Source organism: Phyllostomus discolor, chromosome 1 (genome assembly GCF_004126475.2).
Source record: "Phyllostomus discolor isolate MPI-MPIP mPhyDis1 chromosome 1, mPhyDis1.pri.v3, whole genome shotgun sequence".
Lineage (NCBI taxonomy): Eukaryota > Metazoa > Chordata > Mammalia > Chiroptera > Phyllostomidae > Phyllostomus > Phyllostomus discolor.
The window spans coordinates 161,268,252-161,288,442 of NC_040903.2; the positions used below are offsets into that span (position 1 = coordinate 161,268,252).

The following is a 20,191-nucleotide window of genomic DNA, read 5'->3' on the forward strand; positions in this document are numbered from 1 at the left end:
ATGCTTATTAATCCTTCACTTTTTAAAATAGATTTATCATGAATTTTTGTATTCCTAAAACATAAATCATGTAAAATTGCAATTTTAACTCTATAAAAATAAAATTATACTGCCTATATTTGGGTCATGCTTCCCATCCCACCATCCCCTCAACACTGGGTTTGCAATTCTAATGCACGTGGCTGTAATTCATTACTGCCACTGGAATCTAGAATGCCCATGTATGACTATACAATAATGTGCTTATCCTCTGTACCACTGATGGACACTTAGGCTGTTTCGGGGTTTTGCTATTATTAAGAACAATAATGCTATAAACATTCTCACACAGACAAATGAACGTATGTGTGTATGTGAAAGTTTCTCTAAGGTAAATACTTCTGGGCCTAGGAGATACAGTACATATATCCAACTTTTCCTGGTAATGCCAAATCATTTTCAAAGGTGGTTAAAATATTTTACACTTCAACAGCAGGATATAAATATTCCCCACTGATCTACATATTCACCAAATACTTGATACTGTCTTCTATGCTATAATTTTCACCAACTGTCTGGTATAAAAAGATAGCTCACTGTATGTAAGTTTTAATTTGGATTTTCCTGCTTAAAAGAGGTTGCGATCTCTACTGATGCTTTTAGCCACTATGTTTTCCCTTCTGTGAAATATCTTTTAATTTTACTTTAGGATTGCTCTGACTTCTGCCTATTTTTCTACTGAGTTGTCTTTTTCTTATTTTTGTATTTCACAAATTGTAATCAAGAGAGCTAAAAAAAAAAAAAGCCTAACAATCTCCTACCAGTACAACAAATTATAAATTTTCTTTCCCCCCACATTTCCACCCTTACATAATTTCTATACAGCCTCAATTATTATTTTGAGTTGTGCTGTTTAACATAAAGTATATGTTCCTCATAATTATAATGTAAGAAGGCTCCATATTATTCCACTCAGTGGATATCCTGAGCTTCTCTTGACTTGTCAGCTGTTACTGGACATTGGGAAGTGTTTAGTGTTTTTGTTGTTCCTTTTCTTTCTAAGGGGGAGATTCTGTTTGGATACATTCACTGGAGTGGAAAAATTGGGTCAAAAAAGTCCCTTTTCTTTCTAGGGGGAGATTCTATTTGGACACATTCACAGGAGTGGGATAATTAGGTCAAAGGAAAAATTCTGATAGTTCTGACAAATTATTTCAGCCCCTTGGCACTGTGTCCTAGGGGCCCTGAGGGCAAGGTGGGATCACTTTCTTATCCATTCATATGAATTCTTTACAGGTCCTCATACTAATTCTTTGTCAGTTATATATACAGTAAAAACCTTTTCCAAGTTTGTAGCTTGTTCTTTCACTCACTTTTGATAAACAGAAATTCTGAATATTACTCCCAGTTTCCTCCCTGTAACCATAAAGATACCTGCCTATATATTTTTTCTGCATGTGGCTTTCCCATTTAAATCCTTAATCCATCTGGAACAGATCTGCATGGGGTACAGGTTAAAAATCTGTAATGCTATTTCTGACATTTCTCATACTCAAGAATGTGTTTCCACATATATGTGAGTCTGGGGGCATTGTGTTTTAATTTTTATATATTATATTTTTGTATAAGCATTAAGAATTAAAATGGTTTATTAGGTCTTGACATCTAGAGAAAAAGTTCTTTTCCAGGGCTGTCTTGGGTCTTCTTAGACCAGTACTCTTTTATTTTATAATTAGTTTGTCAAGTTCCCCAAAAATTTCTATTGGGATTTTGATTGGAACTGCTCTGAATCTACAGACTAACTTAGGGAAAAAATTACATTTACAATATCAAATCATCCTGCATGAACCTAATACTTATATTTTTTAATGTTTTATAATAAAATTATAGTCTTCTGCATAAATGTTTTCTACATCTAATATAAGGTTCATTGCCAGAAACTATATTTTTGTTACTATTGTAAATGGCATCTTTTCTTAAATTTGTTTATTGGTAGCACACTTAAATGCAATTCACTTTTTAATATTATATCTGCCTCACTCAACTCTTATTAAGTAATAAAAGCTTGTGGTTAAGAGTAAAAATCTGTTACAAATTCCTTTGTAGTATTTCATTCTACCTTTGACCTATACCAATTAATCCTAAGAAAACAAAAACAAACTAAAGAATACAAACATAAATAGAATGCACAATCCTCAGAATTCCAAAATAAACTAAAAAATAACAATATAAATAAAAGATAAAACCTATTCAAATTATACCCTCATCTTTTCATTTTCTAATTCATATACTTCAGAAGGCTGACTTTGTGGTCACAATGATTAAACGAAATAAGTACACAAACTTTTCAAATGCAGTCCCAAGATTGAAAGCATGTACAAATAAGTCACTATGGTTAGGGACAACCAAAACATACAAAACTTCATGATAGAGTACACTGCGATTCTTTTCCATGGCACCCCAAGCATTTGCTAGTCCATTGATCTCACTGCTTTATGCCCTACAAACAACACAATGACTGTACTGTCAGCAAGACTGTTTTAACTGATTCCCAGATCCTTTCTTGGTCTTAATGCATCTAAGCAATCATAAAAGGATAACTGAATAGAAGTCCAAAAGAAAAGGTATATCCCAAAGGAAAGAAAGTATGCACCAACTTATTCATTTTAAGCCAGACTGCATTTGAGTGGAGGCTGCTGAGGTGTAAAAAGCAAATGTGCCTTTGAACAGATCTAATTCTTGGCCTTGGATCACTAACAAGGATTTTTTCTTACTAGTGTCAATGACAATGGGTGTGAGGTGATAGATATCTATCTACTCTATAGCAATCAGGTGGAATTTTATGATGTAAACGAGAAAATAGATAGAATATTTTAAGACTATTAATTCTTATCTATTACCAGGATAAAGCTTTTTTATTTGATGCTTAGACCATCCTCTAAAAATCTTTTTTACTTGTTTGAATTCATAGGTCTGGTTCAGATCTATGCTACAGTATGCACTGAAAACTTGTTAATTCTCTCTTAAAAAATATTATACAATGTTAAGAGTATTTTATAAAAGCTTTTAATCTAGTTATAAAAACATGTACAATTATTTGATTTCTACCGAAATGACTTTCATATGTCTACAATTTCTGAAAAATTCTATCTCTGATTTCTAATCTGCTCCACTACTTTATAAGGAAACCTCAAACCCTGCTCAATAAGCCAGGGTTTGTGTATAAGTCAGCAAGCAAGTTGAAAAAGCATTAACAACATGGACTGTTTTATCCTTCCTAGAGAATTTCAACAAAGTGGCAGGATAATGGAAAGATGGAAGTCTAGAATCACGGGAAGTGGTATAATCCACAATTATAAAGTCAATGCAAGACAACAGATAAAGATCAGTGATGTACATTGTATATAAGAACCCCTGCCTTACCGGTCTGCTGTGAAGCATCTACCAGAAGCACGATTTTTGACCGATGATCAGGACCTGCTGCATTTGTCTCTTTCTGAGTAGCTACATTTTTCACCAGCGGCCTTTTGCTTTTTATGTGCTGTTGTAAAAGCTGTTGCTGATTTAAGTTAAAAAAAATTAAGATTCTACTCAATATATTCAACATTATAAAATATACATCCACTATACAATATACCTAATGTGTGCTCCAACTTAGTGGCTCCCTCCTCATGGGAAAACACAGCTAGTGTGTTAGGATTTCATGAAATTATCTGCAGCCAATCATAATAGGCTAAATAAGGTATTGTACACACATTTTAAACATTATTTTTCATATAACCATTAACACTACTACAGATAAAATATAAATTCATTTTAATTGTTACTTGCATTTTTAATTTTCTCAATTAATAAATTATATAGTCATGTCATAAAGGGATTATAAATTATTATTTAAAAGGATAAATTAAAGGGTATTAACTTATACAAAGACTAAATTTTGGTTTCATGATAGGCATGAAGTATAAAAGAAATTCCTGATTTGGAGTTTACAAAGAAAATATTAAAAGCTGATCCTTTCCTTCATTTTTAAAAAATATGAGTATTTATCACTAATCATAATTTATAAAATAGAACTCTGAATTTAACATTCCAAGTGCTGGGAATGCATTCTAAGAATCATGTCTCTTCAACATCTGAAAGGTATGTTATTCCCAACATTTATTTCTTTTCATCTTTAGAGGTCCCTCAAAACTTCCCTTGACCCAGGGTGTTCCCATTAATGAAGGCTAAAAGCCTTTCAAAACAACCTCTGCTGCTTGTTTGTACTTTAATTTGTAAAGAGTATGCCAGAGGACAACAAAAACTTTTCAATGAACAATCTGGACTAGTGGAATCTAGCAAAGCACCAACTCCTTGATGACACAGAAGTAAGATACATCTAAGAAGTAACACTGCCTTTTATTAGCTCAAAAGTGCTAAGAAAGATGATATTTCCTATTTGCTTTGATAGTAAGGCCTCAATAGAAAAGCAACCTTTTGAATAACAAAATGGTATTCCTCCTAAAAATTCACAAGATAAAAACAATAAAAGTTGAAGAGATTTAAAGAATAACAAAAGTTCTTTTCCATAACTACCTCCTGCTAATTTCTGGAGACTGAAATCTCTTCAAATGCATTAGTCCTTCAATACTGGTGACACTATGCAATTTTTATCACTAAATTAAAATAACTTGGAAATATTTGTGCATTGTGTTTATGTAAAACTCTCTGAAGGAACTTGAAGACTATAAATCATATCACCAATTGAGAATGAGGAAACAAAATAATAAACAATTTTTTATAAATTTTATAAATATTATACCCTTAACTATTTTGTAATAGTGAGTGAAATATTTTATAGTAAATTCAATATAAAAAGCTAATCAATACAAGTGCAAATCACTTACACTATTATTAACAGCAGAAATATCAAACATAAAAGCCAATCAAAATCAGTCACTTACTTTTGGTACCACTGGTCCTCTGTTACTGTTTCTGCTTCGATGACTGGACAATGGGAAGACTTGTCCAAGCTGATTTGGACGCTCAGTGCATTCTGTGGTTATAGTATTTACAGTACTTGCAGCTTGAAAGGTGTTGGAATAAGGTATAGGAAAAGGATGATAGAAACCCATAACTTGGGCACATGGTGCTGGCATCAGCTGATAATATGTATACTCTGTAGAAACAGGTGGCTGAGCAGATATAATGGGGTAGGCGAGGTATGGTCCAGCTGGGTTCGGATTGGGCTGTTGCCATCGTATATCATTGTTATATAATGGAAACTGTCTGTAAAACCAAATCAAAAGAGAATAATTCTATTGACAATTCTGAGAGTAATGCTAAAGCAAAATCTCAACTCATTTTATTTATATCCTCACCTGAGGACACTCTTTCATTGCTTTTTAGAGAGACAGGAAAAGAGAGGGAAGGGGACAGAAACATCCACGTGAGATTGATTTATTGCCTCCTACATGCACCCAGACTGGGGATCATATGCACCCAAACCAGGGATTGAACCTGCAACCTAGACATGCACCCTGAATGGAAATTGAACCCACAACCCTTTGGTTACAGGACGATACTCCAACCAACAAAGCCACACTGGCAATGGCTCAACTCATTCATTTTAATAAAGAAAACACAGAAGAACAGTGACTTCATAGTAATTCTGAAAAACGAGATAAAATTATGATCTTATCAATTTCTGTGCTATAGAGCAGGGGTGTCAAACTCATTTTCATTGGGGGCCACATCAGTCTTGCAGTTACCTTCAAAGGGCCAAATGTAATTTTAGGAGTGTATAAATGTAACTACTCCTTAACTAGGGGCAAGGAGCTCAGTGCTGCCACTGGGTAGAAACAAGGTGCCAAGCCAGATAAAGCAAAGTAGAGGGCCAGAATTGGCCCTCAGGTCTCGAGTTTGCCACCTGTGCTACAGAGATTACTATATATGTAATAACAATTTAAATGATAGTATACAGGAATTCAACCTGATAGTTTTACTATATTCCAAACTTTTAAAAGTATATACCATTGTTATTTGTAACTATCCCTTCAACATCCTCAAGACATTGCTGACTAAAAGTTAAACACCTACCTGCTGGATCTGCCAAGAGTCCTAAGTTCCTATCCAATGCTAGTAACTGTGACGGCCTTCTGCAAAGAGCAGGGTAAGATGATCATTGTGTAAGGTGATCATTACAATGGGTGATTTGATTCCTCCACATCTCATTCTTTAGCTCAGTCCCAGGGTCTCCTACTCCTCCCCCATACTCCCCTAAACACTTGGCCAAGTCCAGCTCTTTTCCTGGCTTCCCTCCTTGGCAATGGAAGCAGGCTTCAGGTCCAAGGGAAAGAAGAGAAAAGGCAAGCCTGTCCCCTGCCACCTTATTCCTAGCATTACAGCTTCCTCTAGCACAGTTCCTATAAAGCACCAGCAAGATTCTTGTCTCAGCAGTCCTCCTCACAAAAGGTTGCTGCTGACGAATGAGGGGTTATAGGGAACTGGAGCGTAGAGCTTTTCCTCACTATTCCTATGACAAAGCAAAATGGAAAAATGTTCACTGCCATGATTCTAAAAATACTTTTAAATAATCAGCTAGCTTACTCATGAATTCCCAAAAGATTATCTGGTAAGGAAAGTAAAATTAAATTTACCATACTATACACACTTAGCCATTTTGTCCCATACAAAAATACTACTATTAGTTTACAAATCACTTTGGACACAGTCCATATAACTCAAAGAGGTGTTGAGGGGTTTTAACGGAGGCAGATCCCTTAGCTTCTACTACTTGCCCAATCCCCAAAAAACTGTTAAGAGTTTCAGATTACAGAGTGCACAACCACCAAAAAGGATGAAGTCCATGAGCCTGTACTGTAGCCTGAGTGATGATGAATATAATGCAAAAATGGCCCTTTCTGGAATATTATCCAGCAAGAAAAAGAAATGAGGTCTCACGTCACAAAAATATATACAAGAATTCTAAATGTATATTGCCGAGTGAAAGCCAATCTGAAAAGGCTACACACTATATGATTCCAACCATGTCACAACATGGGAGAGGCAGAACTACATACTGGGGTCAGTAAAAAGTTCAGTGGTCTCAAGGGTCTGGGAGAGGAGGAGGGATGACTAGCCAGAACAGAGGATTTTTAGGACAGTGCAACGATTTCATGTGATACTGTAACTCTAATGGTGGACACATGTCATTATATACGTTTGTCCAAACCCACAGGATGTACAAGGGGAAACCCCAAATAAAACCAAAATTATCTTCTGAAGGGTGGGCCCCTTGCAGTACAGGCTACCCCTGCTAGGTGAGTGTTCTAGGAACCCACCTGTATCAGTGTACCAGCTAACGTTGTTGTGAGAGGCTGCATTTGGCTTTAGTGAATGTTTTTGAAGACTCTTTGAACACATTTGTTCATTTCATAATGGGTGACTTACAAGTACACCTGCCCACACCACACTGTGTTCAGCAGTTTTTGACCAAAAATGGCATGACCCCCATGCCCCACCCTAGCTCTTAAAGGGAAATTTTGCCAATGTGGAAGAGGTAAAACAACACACAGCAGGAGGACTAAAGCACATCAAAATCAATGAGTTGAAAACCTATTTTGAGCAGTGGAAAAAACATCTTGATAGGTACACTGCATCAAATGGAGTACTTTAAGGGTGACTGAAACATGCGAGGATACACAATTTTTTATGAATAAAGTCCAAGGTCTTTTTGGGTCTCCCCTTGTACAATACCAAACATGAACCCTAATGTGGACTACCAACTTTAGTTATTAATGAATCAATTTTGGTTCATCAGTTGTAACAAATGTACCACTCAACCAAGATGTTAATAACAGATGAAACTATTTGGAGGGGGTGGGGAACATATGGGAACTTTCTGTTATTGTCTGCTCAATTTTCTGTAAACTGAAACTTCTCTAAAAAATAACATCTATTCATTTTTTTAAGTTTCAGATTATTATCTTGAATATTTAATTTCTGAAAAAGTTGTTTAGCGGTCTCATATCTCATATGTCCAGAATTTTTCAAAGAATGTGCCTCAGCACCAGGGTGTCACAATGGGTCAAAGACATGAAGAAACACTGATTGCCTTAGCACTCAGGGGTGGCTGGGCAGAGGCCTCAGCCGTTTCTTCCACGGTGCTAGGGAAGAAGTACAATTTTCTGTGTGTGATATAACTTGAAAGAGTCTAAGATTACTTTTATACAGCCATAAAATGAAGTATACCTATGAAGTGCTAGTCAGCCAGACAATCTAAGAAAGGTTAGAAAGGCTGTCATGACTATCTCAAGCTACGCCCTAGTGGTTACTAGGTCACACGCTACCTGAATTGCAATAATTTTGCTAAATCATCCTACAGACTATAGCACAGAAGCTAAATTTAGAACTAGAATCTGAGTTTAGAGTTATATGCTAACCAAGCATAAAAGCTTCAAAGTTAAGGACTGATCCCTTGGTATTTTCTTCTTATGCTAGACTATCTTAGCAAGTATGATTAGATGCCTGATCTCAAAAAGGGGTTTCTATTTACCTCTTTCTGAGTAATTCATTCCTCCATTTAAGTCAATTTATTTCAAACAAATTTCAGTTACTTATTATGAGATACTATTTTTTGCAGTGTGTAATGCACACTTTTTGCCCAAATCTTTGAGGAAAAAATAAGGACGTGCACTATACCTGGGTACAGTGATTACACACCACGGGCAGAACGACCCCATGCATAATGGGCACAAAACATGGGTGTGTGTCATGCACGGCAAATATGGTATATCCAAAGAACTCCATATCCTTTTAAAGAGTGACAAAATAAACTATGCTAATAAATTTTGAAATTCCACATCATTTGATTTTATTTACTCTTAAAAAAACAGAGAAATGGTTCATGTTTACAAGTTACAAAAGGAAAAAAATTAAGTAGTGTGTTTCATCAACTTCTATATTTCCTACCCTTTGCTCCCCCAACCAGAAAAGAAAATAATCAACAAATTACCTGTTGGACTGGTTTTCCTGTACAAATGGATAACAGGTAATCAAGTAGCTGGGAATTGGAGTTGGTTCTACACCAGAAACACTTCCATTATCATTTGGGAGTGCCATAGGGATCATAAATGTATCAGGATTCTTCTTCTGGGGAATAAATGGCTCCACCTCAGCTGACAGCTTGACATTCTTCAAAGAGAAAGTAAAACACATGATTAACAAAAGAGCAAAATACTTAAATAACATAAATTCATGATACAACAATATGAGTCAGTTTTTACAAACACTAGTCAGGTCTCCTCAGTACTCACAAAACATCCAAGGGAACGTAACAACAAATTAAAATAATTAAATGTGATTAGACAAAGTCATTAAATAAAACAGGGAAAAAAACTTATCAAAGGCTACTACATTTCTATGAAATTCACATGTTATGTAATCAAAGCTGTTAAAACAATCAAGAGTACAAGGAAATCAGTCATACCTCAAAGTCCCAAAATAAAGCTGATGGTACGAAATCTAGCCCTTCAGATATGAAACAGTGTGTTTTAAACTAATTTTGTTATGGGGGGAAAATCATTAAACAGCATTCTGAAGGATAATTATATTTGTTAGAATAGTCTAAAAAAGTCTCTTTCTGCCCATTTCAGAAAATTACATTAGTATGGTTAAATTAAAAGGAAGGAAAATGTCTAAGATGAATTTTTTAAAAAAGACGTAAGGGGAAGAAAACTTCTGGTTCACACTTAAACTAGGGGAAAAAATAAGTACTTTGGTTTCCTAGGAGATAAACTGAGCAAACTAAAATAATTCAGAATATGTACTCCATTTTAGTTTATTTTGTACTTCTTTTTAAAAATTGATTTTAAGAAACAGAGGGAAGGAGGGAGGGAAGGAGGAAAACGAATTTGTTGTTCCACTTATTTATGCATTTATTGGTTGATTCTAATATGTGCTGTGACCAAGGGTCCAAACTGCAACCTTGGCATATCAAGATAACGCTCTGCCACTTGAAGCTACCAGGCCAGGGCCCATTTTGTATCTTATAATTAATCTAGAGATTTAAAAGACATATTTAAAAAACTAAAGTATTTAAGGATGCACATATGGGTGACAAAACAATTCAGAAAAGTAAGTAAGATCCATAAATTGGGATAGGAATTAGTTAGGAAAGCAGGAGCTGTGATTGGGAGGAGGTTCCTGGAGAGCTTCTGGGGTACTTGGCAAAGTTTTATATACTAACTTAGGTGACAGTTACAAAGTATTTATCTTACAATAATTCACTTAGCTGTACATTGGGTTTAGGAGGTTTTCTTCTGCATCTGTTATATTTATAACAAATTTTAAAAATGTAATCATTAAAAAGAACTTTTCTCCAACAAACACACTAGGATGGCATTTATTAGATGCTCTCACCAAGACATAGTTCTCAGAATAAATTTCAGGCATGTTTCTCAGAAAAAAATCCAAGAAAATCTAAAAATAAGACTTGATATACTTGCTATATAGCCTTAATTAAAAAAAATTTTTTCTAAAAAGATTCCACTATAAATCCAGAAGTGCTTGTAAAAAGGGAGAGAAGGAGAAAATCATTTGAACTGTATCGCAGTATTAATTCACTATTCTTCCTTCCATCTAATTGAACTTTGAAGTCTACTTTTATCTGAAGTAGATGTAGTAATTGTACTTACAAATAGCTGTGAACTAAATTCAATTTCTTGCATGTCAACACAGGATGCAAAAACTTCAAATAGTAATAGAATAAGTCAGTAATTTTCACTATGATAGTCGCTAGAACACCGAACTTGTTTGTACGAGGCATAAAATAAGATAATAAATGTTTCCTTAATAAGGAAAAAAGCTAATGTTCAACAACAAGGCACAGATAATTGAAACTCACTTTATGTAGTTCATACATATACATAAGAAAACTTAAATCACACTTAAACTGTACTAAAAATGTAACTTTTTAGGATTCTTTAAAACAAAAAGTCCTTCTGAATATATGAGAACTCTGAACAGTTTTATAAATCTGGACAAGAAGAAACTGATTTGTTTTAAAGTAAGGAATATGGTTACATCAAGTTCTTTGTCTAATGTGAAAAAAGAAGCAACATTAATTATAAAGAAATAAAAAATTTTAAATAACACTTGATACCCCCCCAAAAATACTAAATCATAAATTACTTCCGAAACAACAAATTGAAATTCTTGCTCAAGTCAAAAGTTCCAAGTTTTTAATACCTAGTTTCATCTGTACTTTTATTTAATACTTTTAGGAACTTAGGGAAGCCACTGTTCTAAAAGTGTCATGCATAAATTATAACTAATGTCTACAAATACACAGTATACATGAGTGGGCAAAAACAATACAATACAATAATGAGTAAGTAAATACTAATACAATAATAAACTGCTCTGTGTACTCACAAACTATAATCCTACTTTTGCCCACCCCTTTATACCCTTAAATATTAAAGTTTGTATTGGTTTCTATTCTAAGTGCAATTCTAGATACCAGAGTTCAACAATAAAATTCACAAACACTAAAATGATCCTTTGTGTTCAGCAAAAAAGAGAAGCTGCTGTACAAGTCAACAGCTGTACAAACAGAAGATGTCACTAGCAGGAACAGACTGGCAAACTTTCCTCTAGAGTTACAACTCTATGGTTTTTAAAAGTTGTTTACTGTGACTTTAGGGCCTTCAGTTTCATACACCAAAATGTACATTTGCTGATCTTGGGCCTGAAAAGTACTGTTAAGACTCCAAGCTATTCTTAAAATTCCACATAATAAAGCCCATATAGATAATATGTTAAGTAAGCAACAGATTTTGGCAGTATTTGTATAAAATCAAAGAAAAATGTCTTATACAGTGGAAAACAAAAACATTATAAGAAAATTAGACTAGTTACTTCATACAATGTTCTTCAGTTTGAATTTCAGTGTCTGGTCTCTCTACTTTTGCCAAAATCTATTTTTTAGAAATCACAAATTTTACAGCACAGAGCTGTCTTCTTAAAGCAAAAAAAAAAAACAGATATGGTTTAATTTTAAACTACAAAGAACAAATTGCTGTACTACTTGCTTTAAAAAACTATGTAGTAAAATTATCTTTCTCAGAAATTGATTTTTCCAAATTAATGAAAAATCGTAATTTCCCAGAAACATGTATTTGAAAACAGTCCTACGCTAATTAAAATTTTGCATATATTAAAACCAATGTTAATAAAACCTCTTTGATGTGAATAATCTAGAAAATCCAAGAATTTATTCAAACATGAAACTATAAAAATCTTGTTTAAAAGAGGTTTTTAAAAATATGTCATTTATTTATTTTAGAGAGAGGGGAAGGGAGGGAGAAAGGAAGGGAGAGAAATACCGATGTGTGAGAGATACAGTGATAGGTTGCCTCTTGCATGCCCCTATCTGGGGACCAGGTCCACACTCAGGCATGTGCCCTGACTGGGAACAGAACCAGCAACCTTTTGGTTCCCAGGATGGCACTCAATCCACTCAGCCACACCAGCTGAGGCTAAAAGACTTTCTTGTTAAACAAATACATTTGGATCACTGACAGCCTATGTAATTCAATAAGTATGCATTGAGCACATATTCTGGAAAGAGCGCTGTATGACAGGTTTAGTGAAAACGTGCAAATACTCCTACTAAGCTCATATCAGCAGGAAATGCATACTAAACTGCTCTAAGAACCTCCAAAAGAGGGCAAATAATTTTCCTAGATTAAGCAACAGAAGAATGACACCCACTTAATATAAAAAACTGAAACTAGAACAAAGTAACACACTCTCCTACAGTGAAATTCCAATATGTACCACACACCTACAGAAAAAATATGACCATGGAAACCTTCCACATTCTATGTGAAAGTAGAAATATATCAAATATTAAAATATTTTTTCTCCCATGGCCAAAGGTAAAACAAATGTCTGCTGAATGAAAAAAAAATTTAATACTTAAAAAAATACCTGCTGGCTGTATTGTTTTCTTATTGGAATAGCTTATACTGAAAGTAAACCACTTGCCAAAATAAACTGCAATAGTTATATGTACGCTTTACAAGACTTCAAAGTATTTAACTTAAGGTCTGTCCAGCTGCTTTACTATCCAGACATTTACCCCTTTCTTAAAACAGACTGTATGTATCTAATTCTATTAAAATATGATGACACTTTTCTAAAAAAATCCTTAAATTTAATATTAGGTTTTAGATTATCTACTTTATTGTTTTTACATTTATTTCCTCTTTTGCTTTTGTGGGGTTTCCCCCTAACTCCTCCTTGCCTTCGATGCTTAATTTTTATTTTCCCTTTAAAATGTTTCACACTATACATTTGCCTCAGAGTATAGCTTCAGCCACATCCCATAGGTTTTCACATGTAGTATGTTATTACCTTTTTGAAAGCATATAGTTCTACTTTTTAAATTCCTCTTTGAATTAAGGGTTTAGGGGAAAATATCTTTTAAATTTTCCAAATAGTATTTTCACTAAATGAGAATTATTTATTGTTTTTTTAAAATTATAAAAGTGTTATTTTAAAAATCTGTTAAGACAGATCACTAGCTTATATCTATAAAGGCAAACTATAAGTATTATGTATTATATTATGTAGTAACTTATTTAGAATATGTTTAAGTTACAGTGCTATTTGAAGTTTATGCATTAAAGGAAAGAATTATAAGCCAGATAATTTTCTATTTATTGGTAAATTGTACTTTGTGTGAAGTCATATCTATTTGTTACACATTTGCTTTTATAACAATTAAAGACATTGGCAATCAATAATTTTGTAAATTTTTAAAAAAACCTATTCAATGTTGATATACTAAAAATTAAGCCAATGTTTACACTATTTAATAATACAAAAGAGGCCACAAACCTCAAGTGTTTCGTCACTTCTAAAGCCACTGTTTATATCTTTTTAATCTCAGAACACTGTCTTAGGTTTCCTAAAAATAGAAACACTAAAGCCTTTATAAACCAAATGAACTCCATGATTTATTCTTCACATCCCTTTATACCAGCATTTTTTTTTGAAGGACAAAAAACTGTATTACACCAAGTCATATCTGTTCTTAGAACATCTAATTCTGGCAGTTAAAATTCAGCTACTTGTTTTTATTTAAAACAGTTTTGCTAAAGGAGATTATTGCTGAAATTCTCCTCTAGTTATAAGATTCTTTCACATAGTCATTATTGCAATTAGGACTATTATCTAGAATGGTATTCTTAGTAACTTAGTTTTTATAATCTTGATCAACTTATTATAATCTTGACCAAATATACACAATTTATCCTTTTAATCACAAATTTGTATATATTGTTTAAAATAAGAGGTAATCCAAAAACAGCAACATGAATACCTTCAGGAAAAACACACTTAGATTTTTTTAAGAAGTTACACTGGGCAATATTCCAGGGGTTTCAATCAGATTAAGATGAAATGCAGAAAGTCTGTATTAAATACTTAAAAAAAAAACTAATTTATATTAATTGCTAACCACTTCAGTATCGTAATAAGTTATAATGCCATAGGCAGTCCCAGGAATTCTGAATATAAACCAACACTGGTTTAAAGTGAAAAAACAAACGTTTTTGTGAGGAATAATGGAAATTTCACACATTATCACATATTTTTCATGATTTTTACTTATCTAAATTCACCTCATTAGTAAAAAAATATAAAAGTATACCCCTAATAACCTGGGAAAACCATTACATTACTCCGGTATAGTGGAAACAATCGAGAACAAAGTTGAGAAATCTCAGTTCTAACCCTAATCTACCATTAAGTCAATGGTTCTTACCCTTTTTCAATGATGGATCCCTTTGAGAATATTATGAAAATACCAGAATCTTGTCCCAGAAAAATGCTAATATAAAATGAAGCACCAGCTTTCGAGGCCATCCAGAGACCCTTTGAAGTAACTTAACTGCCTACAGCATGAACTAGGTGAAGTAGCACCGCTCCTTTAGATCTCAGTATCCTGAGAGTGTGTGTGAACGGAAGAGAAGCTTCAGTTTCATAAACTCATTTGAAATTTTTCTGTTACCTGGCATTAGGCTGAGGAAGAGGCAGGAAGTACTGGGGGGGGGGGGGGGAATTCTTCAAAGGAAAACTACATTTTTTAAAAATTCTTAAATTTCTACAGGATTTTAAATAGGTGTGGACTTTGGAAAACATAGAATGAAAAAGGAAGAGGCTATCTAGTTCAGATAATCTACTCACAGCACTTGCTGTTAAGATAATCACACACAGGTTACCATCTAAATAGTTAATTACATTTCCTCTAAGGATGAAAGAAACCCTAAGTATACAGGTGGTAGCTTTACTGGTTATAGTTCTGGCATCATGGTAAAATGTTGAACCCTTTCATTAGTGACATGAATACAAGAAAATCATTCAAGAAAACTTCCTATTCACTTGTCAGGCTTTGAAATCTCAGGAATTTTAAATAGATGCCCTAAAATTCTGGTTTTCATTAAATTAGATATAGGCTTTATATAGGATACTCTGAGTAACAGGAAAAGTCTGTATGTATTTGCCAAGAGGCTCCAATCAATTTTGCTTTAGTAAGTACATGTATTGTTTCATAAACTTACTTGTGTTTTCAGAGTCATATTCGCATAAAGCTTTTTTACGATTAAAATTTTTGTAAAAACAAATATACACAAATAGGAAACTGTGCTTTGCCTGCAGAAGGAGCCCAATTTCAAAATCAAAACGAGCTCTGATTAGCAACATACAATCAATCATACAGAAGAATGTGGTAAACCCTGTATCATTTATTAAGGTGCTTATTTTCCATTTGTAAAATAATTAGGCAAATCACAAATCTCTCCCTTTCCTTCATCTGTTAGCCTAGTTCATCACTGGGCAAGGCCTTCCTCTGTAGAGGGGAATGTAGTGAAAAAACTTCGACCTCAATTTATGTCATTTCACAGAGGTTTCAAGAATGGAAAATACTTAAAACTTTTGGGGGGAAATAAAACATTATTTTAGATTACTTTTATGTTGTGATGACAACATAAAAGCCCTAATTTTCAGCATCTATTAACATGGATAATCAAGAATTCGGTGGTGCAACTAAAAACAGAACACTAATGGGACTACTTTGGGATCGGAAATGAATTTATGCTTTGAGCCCTATACCCTTAAGATTTAAACTTAATTTTTTAAAATCACTAATTCTTGCAAAGTGGTTAGGTAGGAAAGCAAGGAGAAATGGTAGTATTTCATATCTTAAAAAGGACACCTCCCCAAAACCATTGTAAAAACAATGCTTCGCTCAATGGAACGTATACCTAAAAAGTCTATAATCCCCTTTTCCTCGGTAGTTGTCACACGTTCGGACAGTCTCTCTGGGTGAGAAGCCCTCAAAAGCCTTTCCACCTTCAAAAACACATTCCAGAACTGAAGAGAATGGGGAGGGGCTGGGGGTAGATTCCCTAGAAGTTATAAACCCTCTTGGGAGAGCATGGACAACTCGGGAGTCCTCTGGACCCCTTCACCAATCCGGGGAGGAGGAGCAAAAGCGAGTTCCCAGCCTGGAGTGGGGGCTGCTAACCAGGGATGAAAAACGTCCCCAAGCCCGAGGCGGCATCTGGAACAATGCAGGAGATCGGAGCGCCTCCAGGCTTCCAGGCGAAGGTCTTCGCCCTCGAGAACCCGAAGGCTCCGGCAGTCTGGGCCCGCACTCGGAGTCAAGGGCCCGCCTGGGAGGAAGCGGCGACCCCCAGCCCCCGGCCCGTACCTGGTCTGCTGGGGCTCGGTCCATGGCGCCTGCAGCCGCAACGGGCCCTCTCAGTCAGTTTGGAGAGCGCCTCGGGCCGCTTTCTCCATGGCCCCCCGCTCGGGTCTACACCAGGCTGCGGACCTCCGCCCCTAGGTGGCTGGCACAGACTCAGAGTCCGGCTACGCCACTCGCCGAGGAAGAGGCTCCAGCTCCGAGAGATAGAGGAGGCGGTGGCACCCTTGGGGTGGGATCATCTGGGACGGAAGCCGAGAAGAGTCTAAATGTGCGGGAGGCGTAGCCGAAAATGGCGGCGCGAGGGAGGATAAGTAGCGGCCCCCCCCCCCCCACAGAGGGGCAGTGGGCGGGGCCACTACTGACAGCCTGCGCGGACGCTCGTGGAGCCCCGAGTGGCTCACCTAGAGACTGAGGCCAGGTACACAGTCCTAGGAGCAGGTGCCCTTGCCACTCAGAGCTTTGTATTGGACATAACTGCCCCTGTGGACTATTAAACTGGAGGGGTACCGGATCACTTGGGACCCAGGACACCCGGGCTCCAGCTTCAGGGACCTCAGAGACCACGTCATTATCCCAAACCACCTCTCAGTAAAGTTGTAAGAGTTTTTATCTGCCCGCTGGACATATGATCCTTATGTTACCCAGCTAAAAGTCAGCCGAGACTGTAAAGGAAAAGACGACAGAACAGCCACCCGAGAGACACTAGTCAGAAGGCTCCACAAATACTTACAAATTAGATCATTCATTGCCCAGGTCCAGACCCTAGGCTCACCTCCAGACGGATCCCGCCTATCTCACAATCCCTAATTTCACCCAGAGTCGGTATCCTACCTCCCGGTAGATAATTATGTAAGGTCTGGGATGTTATTTTTTTCCACTGTGCTTACTCATTGCTCCTTTTAGCTCCAGTTCCTTAGCCCCTTGAGGAAGGGGACTTCCCTGAACCTGCGCACTCGCTGCGCCTGGCAGATGCCCCGCGCTCATCTCCTCGGGCACACCCTCCACCGGGTGCCTCTGCCCGGAAGCGTTCACGCCCGCGGGTCAGCTCCGGGGTGAGGACGGTAAGTAAGAACCTGTATAAGCTAAATTACACTGAAGTGAAAGAAGACAGGAGAGGTGACTCCTGTTTGGGGGAGTGATGGACGTGGAAATTCAAGCTGGGAAAGAGGATTTTTAAGAAGTTTGCTTTGTCATGTTCAGGGGACATCGGTCAAGACTTGAATTGCCTTTTCGGCTAGTCTAGGTTGTTAGTTTTATTTGGATAGAACTCCAGAAAAAGGCTGGTCTGTAAAACCCCTAACTGTACTTGAGTTGATAATGTGCTTTGACCTCGTGACAGATGCCCTAGTTGGTCAACAAGACTTACATCAACTCTGGCAGTAGAAACTGTTTGTAAGGAGATCTGTCATTTTAAAATAAATTTTTAACTCCTCTGCCTCCTCAAATTATATATGTAGGTGTATACATATTTATGTGTTTAAATGGCACATGTGTGTATGAGTGTTACATACATGAGCATTCATGTAATGTTAGGTCCCTCGTGTCTATAAATGAATACTGAGTGAGTTTAGGTTTGCGGAGAAAAACTAAGCTTTTAACACGATTTAGTCATGTAAAGTAACTGATGATCATCCTCCTTCACAATTTTCAGATAGAAAGAACTCTGATTGGTTCTCAATAAGAGAAGGTTCTCTTATTGAGAACCTTCTATGTACAGGACATTTATTTAAATTTTAAGAGCAAGCCTTGACTGGGTGCCTCAGCTGGTCAGAGCGTCATCCAGATACATCGAGGTTGTAGGTTCAATTCCCCATCAGGGCACTTACAAGAATCAACCAGTTAATGCATGAGTAAGTGGAGCAACAAATCGATGTTTCTCTCTCTCTCTAAAAATCAGTAAGTAAAAATTTAAAGAATAAATAATAAATTTAAAGAACAGAATTATAAGAACAAAATGCTATAGTGCCCTTCTTTTTTAATGCAATCCCAGAAAAGATTGCAATAGCTATTAGGATAAAAATTAAAATCTATGAAGAAAAAGAAGACATTTAAAAAAATACTACATGGTACAGATGATATGATTAAATTTTCATTAATTATTTTCTTCAGCAATAAATATTTATTTTTGAAAAGATTTTACTTATTTACTTTAGAGGGAGAGAGAGAGGGAGAAACATTGATGTATAAGAGCTACATCAATCGGTTGCCTCTCACACATCTGAAAGTGGGGACCTGGCCTGCAACCCAGGCATGTGCCCTGACTGGGAATTGAACCAGCCATCTTTTGGTTCACAGGCCAGGACTCAATCCATTGAACCACACCAGCCAGGGAACAGCAATAAGTATTTAATATGCCAGGTTTTAAGCTAAGTACTGGAAGTATAGCAGTTAACAACACAGTGTTTTGTGGGCAAGTCATACATAAAACAAGAAATTATAGGTGAGCTGAGTGTCATGAAAAAGAAAGTTCAGTAGGTTCTGCCATGCTGTGGGAGAGATGGTCAGGGAAGTCGCATCTAAATAAATAGCATTCAAGCAAAGACCTGAGGGTGAGTAAGAATTATAATACATGAAGTAGGAAAGTATTTTCCAAGAAAAAGAAATGGTGTTTGTAAGGACTCTGAGGTAAGAGAGAGAATCCAGCTCATTCCTTGAAATGTGAGTTCAGGATGAGAGGGATGATCCAATAGAGCAAGGTCTCTGAGAAGGTTGAAGGGGATAGGATATAAAAACCAGGGGCAGAAACTGGCCTCCAGTGGGTGTAGGAGCATGCTGCCCACAATAACAGAAGAAAAGGAAGAAAGGATAACATGACTGCACATACATTTGTAAGTTGAGGGAAGGCCTGTCTTGTGACTTGTATTTTCTCAGTGAAGTAGGAGGCAAGGTTATCTGTTGACAATGGAAGGAGGCAGAGCTGTGACGATCATGCATTTGTCAATACTCAGCAAACATGTATTTAATATGTGTTCATGTCATTATATGTAAGTTGTACATCAAAAGAGAAAACTGTAAATAAATATTGAATTCTGACTTTCATAAATGCATGCACTTATGTAACTCAAATCTTAAGATGTAGAATGTTACCATTACCCCCTGTGTCTTTTAAAACTTCACTATTTATATCAAATGTTTATCTGATTCACTATTATATCCTCACTATCTATACCAATGCCTGGCACATAGCAAGTGCTCAATAAGTATTTATGGAATAAATGGGCATTTGATGTGACAATAAATCAGGATTCTTTCATCCAGGGGTGGGTTTTGTTAGGCATGTGCATGTTACTGAATAAGCAGGTTTGAGTAGGATGCGAGCACAAGATTTATTGTATATTTAATCCACTGTCTCTTCAAATTCTCTGAGGACACTTCTTTTTTTATCCTGAGTAAAATTTCATGCATGCCATGCCAACTTTATTCTAAGGTAAAGCTTTTCCTTTTCCCAAG

The 20,191-nt window shown here is 36.0% G+C and overlaps 1 protein-coding gene across 4 annotated transcripts in view; it reads right to left on the reverse strand.

Annotated features, from left to right (window-relative positions):
* The window catches only part of SECISBP2L (SECIS binding protein 2 like), a 48,247-nt gene extending 30,520 nt beyond the window's left edge, over positions 1-17,727 (reverse strand). Inside the window, exons 1-6 of one of the 4 annotated variants that reach the window (XM_036033310.1) lie at positions 17,629-17,727; positions 16,745-16,980; positions 11,884-11,942; positions 8,978-9,156; positions 4,926-5,250; positions 3,403-3,538 (exon numbers count right to left, since the gene is read on the reverse strand). In XM_036033310.1, coding sequence (XP_035889203.1) covers positions 3,403-3,538; positions 4,926-5,250; positions 8,978-9,093 — 577 coding nt within the window. In that variant the 5' untranslated portion in view covers positions 9,094-9,156; positions 11,884-11,942; positions 16,745-16,980; positions 17,629-17,727. Of the gene's footprint in view, positions 1-3,402; positions 3,539-4,925; positions 5,251-8,977; positions 9,229-11,883; positions 11,943-16,744; positions 16,981-17,628 lie in introns of those variants that run through there. The other 3 variants (XM_028505513.2, XM_036033315.1, XM_028505512.2) reach the window with 3 other exon arrangements.
* Between the last annotated feature and the right edge of the window lie 2,464 nt (positions 17,728-20,191).